Source organism: Myxocyprinus asiaticus, chromosome 4 (assembly GCF_019703515.2).
Source record: "Myxocyprinus asiaticus isolate MX2 ecotype Aquarium Trade chromosome 4, UBuf_Myxa_2, whole genome shotgun sequence".
NCBI lineage: Eukaryota > Metazoa > Chordata > Actinopteri > Cypriniformes > Catostomidae > Myxocyprinus > Myxocyprinus asiaticus.
Window position 1 is genome coordinate 30,884,306 of NC_059347.1, and position 17,078 is coordinate 30,901,383.

The 17,078-nt window shown below is 35.5% G+C and overlaps 1 protein-coding gene across 1 annotated transcript; it reads left to right on the forward strand.

Annotated features, from left to right (window-relative positions):
- Positions 1 to 2,410: 2,410 nt before the first annotated feature.
- prkg2 (protein kinase cGMP-dependent 2) lies at positions 2,411 to 16,948 on the forward strand. Its single transcript, XM_051694201.1, has 19 exons — positions 2,411 to 2,562; positions 3,687 to 4,183; positions 5,021 to 5,187; positions 5,991 to 6,104; positions 7,779 to 7,884; positions 8,496 to 8,559; positions 10,224 to 10,301; positions 11,851 to 11,945; positions 12,219 to 12,287; positions 12,368 to 12,466; positions 13,002 to 13,155; positions 13,274 to 13,410; positions 13,830 to 13,919; positions 14,094 to 14,235; positions 14,341 to 14,504; positions 14,661 to 14,783; positions 14,945 to 15,007; positions 15,816 to 15,882; positions 16,024 to 16,948. Exons 2-19 carry the CDS (start codon positions 3,702 to 3,704, stop codon positions 16,117 to 16,119), a joined length of 2,310 nt encoding a protein of 769 aa, XP_051550161.1. The 5' UTR covers positions 2,411 to 2,562; positions 3,687 to 3,701; the 3' UTR covers positions 16,120 to 16,948.
- The last annotated feature ends 130 nt before the right edge of the window (positions 16,949 to 17,078 follow it).

Consider the following 17,078-nt stretch of genomic DNA (forward strand, 5'->3'; position numbering starts at 1 on the left):
TTACTCAAGGTCAGTAACGTATTCTAAATACTTTGGATTACTTCTTCAGCACTGATAGATTTTTTCACTTGTTTTCACTATAAAAACTCTGTCAGTACAGTAAGACAAAATACACATGTGAAAAATACATTCTCTGAAAAACCTAAATATCTTATGCAGTGTTGTTTCTAAAACAAGATAAATCGAATTGATCTTGTTTTAAGGATTTTTAGATATTTTTACAGGAAAACAATAAAAAATTATTATCAAGAATAAGATTTTTGCCCTAATATCAAAGATCTTACTAGAAAAAAGAAATTATGATCCTACGTGAATTTTCTTGATAAAAATATGATCGTGCCTGGTAACATGCATGTAAAATGGCTAGAAATAGCATTTTAGCTAAGTGTAAAGCTGAAAATTTACACAAGGTTTATTTCTATTTCTTCTGCTCTAAACTTACTTCAAACTTACTTCTCTGTCTGCTCGTATGAATGTAACACATCATAAGAAAGTGTTTCACCGCTGTTCAAATGCACTTTGGATCGCATCATTTATATGTATAAATGTTTTCCATCTGAAAGGACTAAATATTAAATGAAACAAACGACAATAAAATGCTACGTAATCTCTTCAGTAATCAAAATACTTTTTGAATGTAACTGTATTCTACATACCAATGATTAAAACTGTAACTGTAGTGGAATACAGTTACTTATATTTTATATTTTAAATACGTAATCCCGTTACATGTATTCTGTTACTCCCCAACCCTGCATATATATATATATATATATATATATATATATATATATATATATATATATAAACAGCATATACAGATGCAGAATTGCTTCTTTGTGGTAGTTTATGTTATATAAAATCTATTAACATTTTAGAACTTTCATAAATAACCCATTACACATTATTGCATTATACTACACTTAATAGACAGTTAAAACTGAAAATATATTTATGTAGCTATGAATGTCATGAAAGTTTCAATTGATAGATTTAAATGTTGATAAACTAGCTACTAATCTGTTAAGAATTAGGCCTACCTGCAGTATATGTCTGTTAATGGCAAATGGAAGTATAAAGTGTCATCAATATATTATTAGTTTATTAGTGGCTTAAGGAGATCCATCAGGACTGATGTAGTTTGGTGCTGCCTGTAAGGTTAATTTAAAAAATAAAAATTTGAAAAAGGTTTATCAGAGGTGTCCTTTGTCATGTATGAATAACCTTTTGTTAAAGATGCTAGATGCAAACTTAAACAGAAATTCCGGCCTGGAATGGAAACCAAAGTAGAATATACTGGCTGTAGTTTTGTTATCGGAGAAGCCAGTATTTCAACTTAGCATGTTTCCTAATTCTCTAATGACATATTATGGTCATTTTATGATTTAGTACAGTAAAAATATTACATATAGCACCTTTCCATCAGAAGGAAAGTTTACATTTGAATGAAAATAACTAAAAAATAATGTGTTTAAGAGAGTTTTGATCTTACCATAAACGTTTGAGGTTTGCAATACTGAGTTTGCAGTTTTGATTTTGTGGTTTTGAAAAATGTGTAAGAGGTCTCAGGAAATATGTCTAAGCAATTGAGAAAAACTTAAATACATAAAAATAGAAATGGACCTGTCTCCATCTACTGGTTGTCCGGTGAAACCATCTAGAAATCCGGTGATTTATAATAATAATAATAATAATAATAATAATAATAATAATATATATATATATATATATATATATATATATATATATATATATATATATATATATATATATATATATATACACCTTACTGGCAGCACCAAACTATATATATTTTAATAGAGTTAGTAGAGTTCCTGATCACGTCAAATTTCGACACTGATGCTGTGGTTCAGCAGAGCACTCACTGTAATATTTGCTAAAAGTATGTGATGCACAGTGCATATGACTGAAAGCTTTGAAAGATATTGGTAATTTCCATATCCAGGGGCTAATCAGACTCTCTGATGTAACTCATTGGCTTGGATTCACGTAAATGCATTTAAATCAATTCAGCTGACTCTGGGATTACTGTAACAGCACTGTGAAAATCATTAGTGTAAATCAGGATCCAAGAATGTGGATAAAAATGTCCTATTACTTTCATACTGGCCAAGTACAACAGTCTATAGGACTTTGGCACTAATGCAAAAATGTGTGTTTAGGCTTGTTTTAAAGAGTGTAACCTTTTTGGCGAAAGAAAGAATTACTCATTAATTGCATAAGGACACAGATAATGACAGAGAAAGCGCGCGAGCGAGAGAGAGGAGAATACGACACACACACACACACACACAGAGAGAGAGAGAGAGAGAGAGACAGAGAGAGAGAGAGAGAGAGAGAGATTAACCCATCACGACTGCTAAAGGGATTGAGGTGTAGTTATTGTGGAGAAATGACACATGGTGAACAGAGTTTGTTTGTGTGTCGCGTGTGAACACTGTGTTGACAGGGACTTCTTGAGACCAAACAGAGCACTTCTTTCCATTCATTTCTTCTACTTTACTGAGTAACGTTGCAGAGGAGTACCTGCACAAGAAAACGGTAGGCTTTTCAAAACATTTAAACACCATTCAGAAACCCTGCTACTTGAAAATGTTTCAGTTAGATGACAGGTGTAACGTTTGTAGTACCCTTAAAACAACGCGATATTAATGTGGGCTACAGTTCAAAGTAGCCTTTCACTTTAATATTGATCTTGACATTTTTATTTCTTACTTTGTTAGAGCAAAATATCTTTATTCTTTCAAAATTTTCCTATTTTTGGCTATATTATATTGAGCTTAATTAGCAAGGGGGGTTATTGATTAGCCTATGTATTTCCAACTGTAAACTGTAAACATCCTCTCTAAATTAAATAACATGAATCTCTGTGAGGACATAAAGATAATCAAATTTCCTGTGAATTTAAAATCCAGATTGAATACAAACAAAATAACTTTCTAATTGAGTTTGCATACTTGGTGTTCCAACAAAGTTTATGGATGATGATGTGGGCGTCTGTATCTGGTTTGCTCTGAGGTCTTGCATTGTAAATACTGTGATTGTACTCTGACATTTTTTTCTCTGTGGTGGGAGTGTCCAGTGTCTATTGTATGTTTCTAACCCAAAGTGAATTACAAAACATCCTATTTCATTTTCTACATCAATGAATGCCCACAAAGAATGACATCACCAGTTCGTCCAGGAAAGAGCATATTGCATGCTCATGGGGTGCTGGTGCCATCCGGTATTACTGTGCCTCTAAATTATTGATTAGGTCTAAATCACTGGGGCCAACAGTCTCTCTCTCTCTCTCTCTCTCTCTCTTTCTTTCTTTCTATCATATTTGCTATTTGTATGACATGATATAGTTTTGCGTCAGTGTCTAAGCCCCTCATAATGAGATGCAGATCCATAATTGGTAGATGAAAAGCTTGGGAGGATCCCATAACCTTTACTATCAAAGGTGTATTCTCTAGGAGACAAATGCCAGCACCAAACCCGACAACAAGAGATCAGCACACACCCAGATGATCCAGCAGTATTATTTATATTATTTATAAAGAAATCTAATTTAATCAAATGATTACTGTCTGCACAATCAAATACGTCATTAAGTCTGAAATATTCAAATTTTGAGATAAAAATGTCGCACAGCTAACTTATCTTGACTGTCTTTATTGTAGTATTCTAGTTCCAAGATGGGAAATGGCTCGATGAAACTAAACCCTCTCAAGCAGGTCGGTGGCTCATCCAAGTCCAAAAACAATGGGGAATCAAGCTCGGCTCCTCAGGTCCTCAGAGTCAGGGTGGAGGAGCTGGAGAACCAGCTGAAGAAGAAAAATGAAGACCTGAATGCCAAGGAGCTTCAGATCAAACATCTCGAGGAGCAGCTGGCCCAGCAGAGACAGGCAATCTCAGAGATCTCTGATGCTTTGAGGAACAAGTGCTTCCAACTCAATAAGCTCCAGGATGCACTGAAGAATCAAGAGGAGTTGGGTCTTCTACCATCACCTATCAAGGAAAAGGTCAGTCAGTGTCTCACTGGCCTGTTCAGAGATACCCTCAACAGGAGGAAAGGAGCAAAAGCTGGGGTGTCTGCAGAGCCTTCATCAAGAACATTTGACTCTAGCGGTATACCTAAATTCTACTTTGAGAGTGCACGAGTCTGGAAAGAGCAAAGGTGAGCTGTTTGATAAATTCTCTACTTTTCTACCTAACAGGAGTTGAATCTATGCTAAGCTAGTTTGAAAGCCTGGTGGAGACACTAGCACACCAGCATCCAAAACACAACATAAGCTGGTGATTAGCAATGCTGGTTTTTTCAGCAGGTGAGTCTAATAGTACAATCGTGCATCCTCTTCTCAGTGGTAAACAGCTGGCTTTGTGCAAGGCATCTTGTGAATAAGGGTTTGATTAAATGTTGGCAGATATAATAAGGAGTTCAAATCCTCACTTGAGCAAGACATGTGACGTGTGTGTGTGTGTTTATGTTTTTGTAAATCAGTGCAACTGTACAGGAATATTCAGTATTGTATCTCAGCTAGTGTCAAGGATCCTCAAAGAGCTAAAATAGATCTGCCATTTTTTCATGTTGGTAATTAGTATGTGTTCTATTCATATGCTAAGCTTTCAAGAGACCATGTTGCGTAGATACTCATTATGTTGGGAAGCTTAAGTTGGTCTAATCTGTCAGCAGAACACCATATTTGAGATTCATTATATTGTCTCTATTCTAACATTGAAAATCAAACAACTGGTGCGCTTGATAGCTAAAAGAGACAGAGTGCAGAACTGTCCAATTAGTTCATCTTGAATCATTTGTTCTCGGTCATTCTTTATGACAGTCCATCAACCCCAGAGTAATGATATCTCAGCCTCCACAGTTTCTCTAGATTGGCCACCAAAATCAAGCGAACAACAGTATTTTCTCAGAAGTGACATTGCATTCATAAATGTATTATCTTTTTGACAATTGAGACAACACAGTTTTGCTTATAAATGTGCTTGTTTCTAACAGTGTAAAAAAGCTCCTCACAGATGCCTTGAATAAGAACCAATATCTGAGGAGACTGGAAGTGCAGCAATTGAAAGACATGGTGGAGTGTATGTACGAGAGGACGTACCAGCAGGGAGAACATGTCATTAAACAGGGAGAGCCGGGCAACCACCTGTTTGTGCTCGCAGGTATGAAAATAGTAAAAGTTGAAGAGAATTTTTAATTAATCATACTAATTTGGTGTTGATTTAAAGATGTGTAAATATGAGGAAAACCATCTCTGCGTACTGCTTCCAAAGTATTTATGGACATGTAAGTCACACTTCAAAATGTATGAATGCCTTTGCATTATATAACAAAATACCAAACCAAGTGGCATTTATTTTACAAAAATGTAGCACAAACACACTCTTCAAGCATTCTGTTCTTCAAACATTTGCTTGTTAAAAAAGTTTGATAGGTTTGAAATGATAAAACATATATTGTTTAAAATTAAGACAATTGAGATGTATTTGGGTACCTTCTTGTTATTAAAATTAATGGAACGTGTCCATAGTTAATGTGATAAAGTAGGACACCTGTGTAAACTTGAGGTGAATTGACTTTATGCTTCCTTTAAAAATCTAATTGACACCAGTTATTTGCAAGTAATTGCTAAAAATGTATTTCTGAAAAAAAAGTCTAGCATCATTTGTCTGCAGGTGCCATGTGGTTTTATATTTTCTATCTAAGCAATGACATTCAGACGATTTTAAGTGTAATATGTGTGCACAAATGTCCAAATACTTTTTGGGACCATTGAAGGTGTCAGAGTTACTGCCATGACTCTCACTCCTATGTCTGCACTAAAATCATGTTAAAAATATTTTATTTTGGGATAAGATTTAACCATTTAAAGTGAATAAAGGTGCAAATTCATTCAAAATGCAAGAAACAATTTAAATGAGTGAGAGTGAGAATTTTGTGTTTAAGCACTGTTTCCTTTGTACAGATGGCAAGCTGGATGTCTATCAGCACAGCAAACTGCTCACATCAATAGCAGTCTGGACCACATTTGGTGAATTAGCCATCTTATACAATTGCACAAGGACTGCATCGGTGAAAGGTGAAGTATTTCATATGTGCTGGTATCATTCTATGAATCTTTCATTTGATGTGATTATGAGAAGTACAATTCTACTGTATGTCTGATTTTGGTAATTTAGTCATATGTGCTAAAGATTGCTCAAAAAAATAAATAAAGAAATTATTTAGAATACACAGAATTCAAATTGTCCATAAATGACAGGTCTTTGTGTTTAAAAATGCTGTGACCATGGACTGGCCACATTGACAACAGGCTATCAAACAGAACTGAAGACAAAAAACAAACAAACAAACAAACAAACAAACAAAACCCTACAGCAATAGCTTGGACATCTTTTTGGTTTTGTAGTGTTAATCTCATTGACTTGTCAGTAATTTTGGTAATACTTTACAAAAAGGTTCTATTCGTTAACATTAGTTAATGAATTAGGTATCATGAACAAACAATGTACAATATATTTTTTACAGCACTTATTAATTATAATGTTAGTTAATAAAAATGCAATTGTTGATTGTTAGTTCATGTTAGTTCATAGTGCATTAAAGTTAACGAATGTTGAAATTAACATTAACCAAGATTAATAAATGCTGTAAAAGTGTTATTTATTGTTAGTTCATATTAAAGGAATGTTCAGTACAAGTTAAGCTTAGTCGAAAGCATTTGTGGCATAATGCTGATTACCACAAAAATTAATTTCGACTTGTCCCTCCTTTTCTTTTAAAAAGCAAGAATCTGTGTTACAGTAAGACTCAATGGAAGTGAATGGGGGCCAATTTTTTAACGTTAAAATACTCACTGTTTTAAAAAATACAGCCACAAGATGTAAAGGATATGCGTATAAACTTGATTTTAGTGTGATGAAATCACTTAACCTTTTCTGTGTAAAGTTAGCGCCAATTTTACCATGATGATGTAATGTCAACAAACCCTAAAACCCTAAAACAACAGTAAAAATGACAATTTATACAACTTTACAGCTCAAATAATACACAAGTTTCAACAGAAGAATTAATGCAAGTGCTTTTATAAAATTACAAGCTTCACATTTCTGTGTTTAATAATATTGACCACATTCACTTTTGTTATCCCCATTGACTTCCATTGTAAGAGCCTCACTGTAACCTTGATTTTTGATATTTTTTTTGAAGAAATTAATTTTTGTGGTACTCAACATTATGCCACAAATGCTGTCGATTGAGCTTAACTTGTACTGAACCCAGAACATTCCTTTAATTAATGTAGTTAACTTATGTTAACAAATGGAACCTTTTTGTAAAGTGTTACCGTTATTTTGAAAAGTGCTATACTAACTTTCTTACTCCTAAAAGGACCACTGATGCGCTGTAATGCATTACCCATAATATTAAATAATAAAACAGTGTGGTGGGACACTTCATAGTTCTTAGCCTCACCCTTAAGAGTCTTAAAGTCACATCAACCAAACCAAATCAAAATGAGAATGTTTTTTTCTTCTTCTTCAAAATCTGTATTGTTTTTTGATACTGTCAATCTAGTTGCCTTTTTTCTCAACTGAGTCACCGTGTTAAATGTAACCACTTCCTAATTGCGCTTTTGGAAGCAACTGTAGTTTCCTGGTCACTAAACCATTAAATGGACACCACTCAGTGAGGATGAGAATAAACCTGGAAGCTACTTGTATTTCTCTTACCTGCTGTTTTGCTATGATTGCAGCTGCCAGCAATGTGAAGACATGGGCCCTCGATCGAGAAGTCTTTCACAACATCATGCGTATGACCGCTGAGGCTCGGCATGAGCAGTACCGCAACTTCCTGAGGAGGTAATCCAAGCTGCTCATCCCTCCTGCTGTTTACTGTAGTGTCCTTCCACCACTGTTTGCATCAAAATATGTTTTTGCATGAAACACTGTGGAGATCAAAGAAACCAATAAAGCATAGCTAGGAATTTTTCTGTGACATTAGCCTAGCTATTTATAATTAAGGTCAATTTGGTTGCCTTCATGGTCTGGTTGAAGTGACCTCCGTGACCTCATAGCTTATATAACTATTAGTTTAAATAGAAAACATGAAAGGAACAAAATGAAATAATTTAATTTGAGGGCTCTTGAAGACATTCTAATAAGAAAATACAAATGAGAGATATTATCTTATGTAAGATGAAATATAAACACAACTGTTCTCCATAACCTTCAGCAAAAATAGAAATAACTTGCTTAAATAAAAACAACCATCAGTTCAATCAGATTTAAAGGGGCAGTCTTAAAATGCTTGCATTTTATAACTTAAAATGCTTGCTTATATAACTTAAGACAATTTACTGAGTTTAACAAATGCATACATTCCAAAAGCCAAAATCATGTTTAAAAAATCAAATGACTGATGCCTCTTGCAGCTGACCTGACTTTTTGTATTTTATTTTATTTTGTTTTAGTGTTTCACTTCTTGCCAATCTGCCTGGGGATAAACTAACCAAGATTGTTGACTGCTTAGAGGTGGTAAGTAAAAGATTTTGGTCTGGTGATTCAAAAGAAACTAGGCAGCCCCATCTGATTCAATATACTATAAAACATTTGCCAATTAAAACCTGTCCAAGCATCTGTAGTAAATACTTGCCTTCAGACGTCCAAACCGAAAGTGACAATTTTGGACAAAAAATGACGACATTGCATATGTCATCACTTGGCCTAGTATATTGTTACCATAGTTATTTGACTATGGCTGAGCGAAGTGTTCACTCCAATCAAGGGGACGAGTGATTTGTTAAAGATGTTTGTACCCAATGTAGGCTGCTGACTGATTTATTCCACGTCTCCACGAGGGGCCAAAGTGAGTTTTTCTAAAAGAGCGTGGGCTTTGTCAACTCAATGTCAAATAACCCTTCTTGTGTTCCTCTATGCTGAAAAAAACATCAAGGACATTCCTCTCGATTGTCGGCCCCTGGGGTCGAATGGGAGAATGTCGTTATTCAATCACTGCGATGGAGTTGATTATATTCTCCTCTCTAGGGGTTTAGGAAGCAATGTAACCCAATAGTGGCCCAGATGTTTCAGCCTGAAACATGCAGATAATGTGGAACTTTATCATTAAACAGTGGGGAATGGAATGCAGAGTGTAATGCTAGGAGCAGACAAATGTTTTTGAGACCCAGAGAAGAACGTGGCATGTCTAAAGAGCTTCTGTAATGAAACAGCAGAGCTCTGCCATAGTTGGGTATGGAAATCTGTTGAGAACATGGACCAGAGAAATGGAGCTCCTTCAGAGTGGGTTGTAACTGAGATTTCAGATAGTCAGCATGAAGAGATAGCATGGTTAGCAATGTTTCGAAAATGATCTGTTCTGAAAACCTTTAGATGAGTACAATTGGCAGACATTTTTGTCAGATACTTTTTAGCCCGAGCGGGAGCACTTGGATTAAAATGAATATGAGAGACTGGAACCCTATAAATGGCAGATGAAGAACAAGAAGTCATGCCTAACAGGTAAAAGATTCAATGACATTTAGATTCAAACATCGCCTGTCAGTCAACTCGAGATTGCGCATGCTCATAAGCTGGACCAGCCTGAAAAAAAGTGTTTTTTAAGCACAATTAATGATACCATTATCATCAGATTTTACTGCTGATTTGAAACATGTTCTTTGATCGTAATCTTGACCAACCATTTTGGAAATTTCGGTCTTTCCTCATTCAAGTAGACAGGAGCTGTACTTTCATGCCACTTGCATCCATAGAAAATAGCATTCCCAAAATGGCCGCCGAGTGGACTGACTTGCCTTGAAAGGGACTTTGGCTTGTTTTCAAAAGTGGCTTACAGTGAAATACAAGAAACAAGAATACAGTTCTGTTCAGCTGAATCGTGCAGCTTAGAGGGAACATTGGTGTCAACAGTCAGATGTAACTGCCTCTATTGAGGAAGCTGGCACTAAATACATCAGAACTTCATGTCCATCTTATAAAACATTGTATTAAATTAAATAAATAAGCAGTAATACTGTGCTTTCAATGCAGTGCATGAAGACATAACCTCATATAACACTATGGAGTCAAATATTGCAGCCTTCCTGTTGTCTCCCTCGGGCTCATCCCTCTGGGAACATGACAGCAGTGTCTTGATGCTAAATCAATAGCTAAATGAGTTTTGTCTTATGTTTCTTCGCCAGGAGTATTATAATAAAGGAGACTACATCATCAGGGAGGGAGAGGAAGGAAACACCTTCTACATAATTGCCAATGGGACGGTAATTTACAATACAATATCATCAATTTATTTTGGCAAAATGTTATATATTCACAGTTTTTAATGTATGATACAGTTCATCAACAGGGCACATAATAAAACATTTTGGGAACATTTCTAAAGCCTCTATTAATGCCTGGTATAGAGGTTTACCTGTGTACTCCAATACTTAAGCTAAAACATCAAGAACAAAACAAAAGTGATTTAACCCACTTGAGGCACCATTGCTTCACACCAGTAATCCTCATGGACTTCACTGGAGACACTGATGTGGGACTGTGGGAGGTCGAGTGTGTTGAGATAAATCAGTAATTTGACACTGAAGTGGTTAAGAGACAGGACTCTCCACTGGGAAGCAACATCCTTGGATCCCCTGTTGGTTCCTGCTGCACTGTAGTGTAGGGAAGAGGTTTTAGTGAGGGCAGGTGGGTTTGAATTTAATTACCGGAAATGATGGTTCACATCTGCCTGTCGCCACTGTGTCCGATTGCGTGTTGGGAATAAGGCCATTAGTCACCAAAAACTGACTAACAGAAAGGTCAAGAGTGTCAACACACTTTAGTGGATCATTTTACACAAGGATGAATCCAAGTCTATGAAATAATTCAATTTCAGCAAGATCATTATGATTGATTACATAGTTACCTTGCATTAAATTGCTCTATAGACTAGTGATAGATAAAAAAAATAAAAAAAAACATATTGGCCAGTCCTTATATAACAGGCTGATATTTGTCAATTTTGAGATTATCATCATTAGCCAATAACCGTGCCCGCTTAGTAGATTAATAGAAGCGTTAATTCTCATTAATTAACCAATAGCCTTGTCAATAGATAATGCAAGTCAAGTCATTTTTATTTGTATTGTGTTTTTCACAACATGCATGGTTTCAAAGCAGCTTTACAGAAGATTATGCTGTAACAATAAAAAAAAAAAAATTATGCTGTAATGTCTATGTATTAAAGTCCTCATTGAACAGTTTAAATAAAAAAAACATGATTGGAAATCATGCTTTAAAAATTATTTGTCTTTAGACCCCCAGTGAGCTAGCCAAAGGGGACTATGGCAAGGAACCCAAAACTACACAAGAATGGAGAGGGGAAAATAAACCCTTGGGAGAAACCAGTCTTCATTAAATAATTTCTATTTTCTATTCATATTTTTATTTTTCAAATATTTTTAGTGAATTGTATAAATGTTGCATAAGAGCTGTTTGTTTAATTTTAATGTAGTGTGTACATATCATTTGCTGTAATTAAAATGTATAAGTTAATATAACTGCATTATAGGGACCAAAGGTATCGGCATTGGTCTTTGAAAAATCCATATCAGTCAACCTCTGCCATATGCAATACAGTGAATTCCATATGTGATGTATTGTTCCAATATACATAAAGCATGAAATTAGTTTAAATCTATATTGTATATATAAAAAAAGGATTAGGTCAAAGAAGAAGAAGAAAAAAAATGTGCTACATTTTAAGGCTTTGTGATCAGATATGATCCATAAGCATTTGAAATATAACCTCTGTGTTTCTATGTTGCCCAGATTAAAGTAACTCAAAGCACACAGGATCATGAAGAGCCTCAGATCATCAACACCTTGGGGAAGGGGGATTATTTTGGAGAGAAGGCTCTCATCAGGTGCAGTCTTCCTTCAATCCCCAGCATCAATTCTCATTTTCTCAGTTTAATCCCACTTGTTATAACCTTTCAGTACAGGGTTATTGTAGTGTAACCAATAACAGAATGTCCAGAAACGGTCAATTTTCTGTTTACGTATAGGATATTAATACACAAAAATTCATAGTATGATGTATTCCATTCTTGCCTAAAACATATGTTATTTTAGGAACAAATTTATAGCTCAGTTCATGATTAATACACTTAATGAATTCCTCCCTTGTCATTTCACAGTGATGATGTCAGATCAGCAAATATAATCGCAGATGAGGATGGAGTGGAATGCCTTGTCATTGATCGAGAGTGAGTTCACACTTCAGCATCACATCATCATTCAAATGATTATGATTTTTGTTCTGACTGACAAAAAAAAATTCTCTTAGAACTTTCAGTCAAACTGTTGGAACCTTTGACGAGCTGAAGAAGTACCTCCAAAGCTATGTTGATAATTTAGCACGTGATGATATAAAAAGAAATGCAAAGTAAGTGCAAACTGTTAGCCTATTTACTTCTTGACTAGTTATCACTCTATTGTCTATTGTCTGAAACAGCCTAAATGTATATTAAAGGCACAATTTCACAATTTTTCCAATAATAAACAAAAAGATGTTCTCATTCACATAAATGTATATAGCCTAGAGTCTTAGATTTTTCAATTGACAGATATCATGATATCATGGATTGAACAATCACCCGTAATTTATAACGTACATATTTTGGATAACATACAGAATGTTACAGTACTTGTCAAGAGCTACTTTGAAAATGACAGATTGTACTTTTAATAGTTGAGCATTTGGATCCCCAATGCAGGCCTTATATATTTAATTAATGCAAGTCAGTTCTGTGCAAAAACAGACAAATTTGCCACCCGGCAGGAATGATTATTTTAGTATAATTGCAATTTTGGCCTCAATGACTATTTAAACCACAATGACCCAAATAGTGATATTTGCCCCTGTCTCATACAGTATGTAACAGTGATCAGTTTTCTGTAAATCCTCACTTATTTTTTAGGAGGTCAGGGAGCAGCACCCCACCCGGCCCACCATTGTCACATGACATGATAGAGTTGAAAGAGAGAGAAAGCAGCTTTGCTTCTGCTATACCTTTCAGCAGCCTAGAGGTTATTGCCACACTTGGAGTTGGAGGATTTGGAAGAGTTGAATTGGTTAGTATTATTCACCCTAATGACATTTCCTCTTTATGATATTATAAATCGCAAACATAAATCATGTCCACAAGATGATGGCCTTATATAAGCAATAATGATGCCAGCTTTCTTCTAGGTGAAAGTAAAGAATGAAAATGTGACATTTGCTCTGAAATGCATCAAGAAGCGCCACATCGTGGATAATAGACAGGAAGAGCACATTTACTCAGAGAGGAGGATTTTGCTTGAGACACACTCTCCTTTCATTGTTAAGTATGTTCAACTTTGTATTCAAAAGCCACATATATTGGACATATTTGAAACTTTATCTACCAAAGTACTCATTTTATACGCATTTATTTAAATCTATTCAGTTTAAGTATTTCTTAGTAAAAGTAGCCAGTAATGAGTGTACCTGTTTATCAATAGTGAATCCTGCAGACAAGCAAATGAGATTTATGTATATATCAAGACACCCCGACAAGAAAGTCTTTGCTTTCTGAAGAAGTTATCCATGAATCCCCTCAATGTTTACATGATTACATTAAAAATATACATTTCTGGTAACTAAACATTTAAGAGAACATCCAGACCAAAGTGAATGTGACATTGAGTATAGAAATTGTTTTCTAAACCCCTATTTCAAAACCTACCTTTTATTTTTGTTTCTGGCTGTATTTTCTTGCTCCTAGAATGTATCGTACCTTCAAAGACAACAAGTATGTGTACATGCTGTTGGAGGCGTGCCTCGGTGGAGAGATCTGGAGCCTTCTGCGAGACAGGTTAGCTTGCAGAACATGCGGCCAGTACAGCTTAAGTTTTTCTGCTTTTGATGCTTAAAAACATTTATTAAAATTGTTGGCTGTCTGCTTTACTGTTTGTTATGTACAGTTCTATACAAAACCATTGACAGCAGTAGATTATCTCATTCTCGGTAAGTGAATATTTAAATACAGGGGCAGTTTTGATGAGTACACAGCCAAGTTCTGTGTGGGCTGTGTCACAGAGGCCTTTGACTATCTCCACAACAGTGGAATCATATACAGGGACCTGAAGCCTGAGAATTTGATGCTAGATGCAGATGGATACGTCAAACTGGTGAGCTCCTCTGCAAAGTCAGCACACTTAAGGGAATTAACTTAGTAAACTCAAGTAGCCTGTGTATTTGGTTGTTGCATAGCAATACAATATCAATATTCTCAGGTGGATTTTGGCTTTGCTAAGAAGCTCAAATGTGGTCAGAGAACTTGGACGTTCTGCGGGACTCCAGAGTATGTCGCGCCAGAGATCATTCTCAATAGAGGCCATGGTCTCAGTGTGGACTTCTGGTCTCTTGGAATCCTGATCTTTGAACTCCTCACAGGAAGGTTTGTATCGATTCAGTTCTCATTTTAAACCATATGTTGCAGATTTCACTTATTTCTTAATAGACAAGCAAAGGTGCATAGATGCATTTGATATTCAGGTGAATGACTGACTCTGAGTATCTTATGAAAACCTATTTGATCTGATTGTTCCCCAAGCCCTCCTTTTATTGGCTCAGATCAGATGATTATATACACATTCATTCTGAAAGGAATTGAGAAGATGGACTTCCCTAAAAAGATCAGCAAAAGGCCAGGCGACCTTATTCGCAAGCTGTGCAGGTATGATCATCCATTGTTTTTATCTATGTATTAGACAAGAGAATGGTCAAGACTTCACTGAGTACCTTATGTCTTTTACCTTATTTCTCAAACTGTTCAAAACCCACTACCATTGATCATAATATGATAAAGTATTTTGCTGTCCACTTTGTATTATGAAGGCAAAACCCTTCAGAGCGACTGGGCAATCTGAAGAATGGAATAACAGATATTAAAAAACACAGGTGAGAAAACAACAAAATAACAGGTCTTGGTTGAACAGAATTTCCATTGTAGTTTCAAAGATGATGAAGTGTCATATTGGTGAGAGTCTTTGAGAGTAAGTGTTTTTAAAAACCTTAATCTGTTTGAATATTTTCTTTCATAATAATATTTCAAATCAGAGGCTGCTTTGCTAAAGAGCATCCTAAGTTATCAATAAATTTGACTGTCTAATTTGAAATAGTGATCCCATATCCATGGGAAAGTAAGAATTCATAACAAAAAATCATAAACAACTCTCACTTTATACACTATAAACTAAATGACAATGATGTTTTAAACTGCAATTCATTGCAGAAAGATTTTTAAACTTTCTATGTTTCAGCTCTGCTAACACAGTACGCTTGGTTATTGGGGTCAACTAAGTTAGAGGTTTCCTTCCTGGTTAATCTCTTTATTTATTGTTCCACCATAACACATGCCACTCTGAGGATGTCTAATCGAATTAATCAGTAAACTTGAGCAGATGGACAGATGCTAATGTTGACCTCCATTTATCTTCTGGGTTATTGTTGACATGCTTTTAGTTAGGTTCCAACCTGGTTTGGTTCATTAACAGGAGATAGGTGCTTTCATTCCTTTAAAGAAGCTCTCAGACAAATGTATTTGCAAAAAAAATAAATAAATAAAAAAAAAAACATTACATTTGTATATAGCACTTTAAGAGTGGGCATCCATAAATGCTAACTTTACACTCAAAGACTAAAATTCTATAAATTAAAAGTTGCACAATTCATGATGTTGTTCTTTGGCTTTTTATTTGTTTTGTAGATGGTTTACTGGTTTTAGCTGGGGTGGTTTGAAATCCAGAAGTCTGATATCACCACTTAAAAGAGAGGTAAGACAACAACAACAAAACAGCTATTTTCTTAAATTGAGCCTTATGGGATCATGTATCATAATACAACATGTTCTCAAAAATCTGATCTGATTGCCTTCAGTCTTTTCAATGTTCCTCTCTTTCTTTCTCTCTCTGCAGGTGAAGGGTCCCACTGACCACAGTTACTTTGACAGTTATCCTCCCGATGAAGAAATTCCTCCAGATGAAATGTCGGGTTGGGACACGGACTTCTAATTGACCCCTCTATGCACCCTTGTGTTTCAAACAGTGTGAGTCAAACAAAACTCTTCTGCCATTTCACATCTCCAACATGCCAGCCTTTCTTGCGAGGAACCTCAGATCATGAAGCCAACAGAATCAGTGTGTGTGCTGCAACAAAGGACTCCTTGACTGGAGGCTGCTATTGTGGTGGAGTCGTAGGCACAGCAGAGGAGGAGAGGCATAAGAAAGGAATGTTTTCATCACTATGTTTTTCACCCCCAAGAGGATTCAGTATGTGAGAATTATGTAGCTGGGGCATCATAGAGAATGGTGTGAAACCATTGGTAATATTTACCTTTAGACGAGCAGAACATTTTGTGGTCTGGCAAGAAGGTGAGATGTGCCTTGTTTTAGAAGTGTTGATGATGTAATGTATTTGAACTCTTGAGGCTAATAACCAACTGTGACTGTGAATGCCACTGATGAGGTTTCAAAGGTTAACCTCAGAGGGTGACTTGCACTGCAGTTTGTGTAATTCAAGCAGGTATGTGAAAGTGAGAAGTATTTTTAGTGACTTTTCCTAGAGCCTGTGAAGTGCTTTTTCAGGTTACCCTCACCTCTGCACCTGGGAAAAAAATGTTTTTGCTGATGTAATGTTCAGTGCTTGGTTATTTTTATTCTTCTTTTGAATAAAAATATGTTAATATTTCATGGAGAATAATATTTGTTTGAGTCAAGTTGAAATATTCTATCTATATTTTAGATAGTCGCATTACTTGTCTAGGAGAAAATATGTCTTAAACTTTTGTGTCAACATTGTAATTTTTTCAGCACTTATAATTTATTTAGTTTAGAGGTTTGTGCAGACTAGTGATTTGTAAATGAGAATATCTATTAAATAATGAACTCATATTTGGCTGTGGAGTGACTTTTTGACCCATTAAGAAAATGACATCATGTCCCATGATGCAACACAGTTTCAACATTATTTT

Coding starts and splice junctions, on each gene's coding strand:
- prkg2 (XM_051694201.1), top strand. CDS start 3,702: ATGGGAAATGGCTCGATGAAACTAAACCCTCTCAAGCAGGTCGGTGGC. Junction 13,920..14,093: donor TGGAGCCTTCTGCGAGACAG/GTTAGCTTGCAG, acceptor ATTTAAATACAG/GGGCAGTTTTGATGAGTACA. Junction 15,883..16,023: donor TATCACCACTTAAAAGAGAG/GTAAGACAACAA, acceptor CTCTCTCTGCAG/GTGAAGGGTCCCACTGACCA.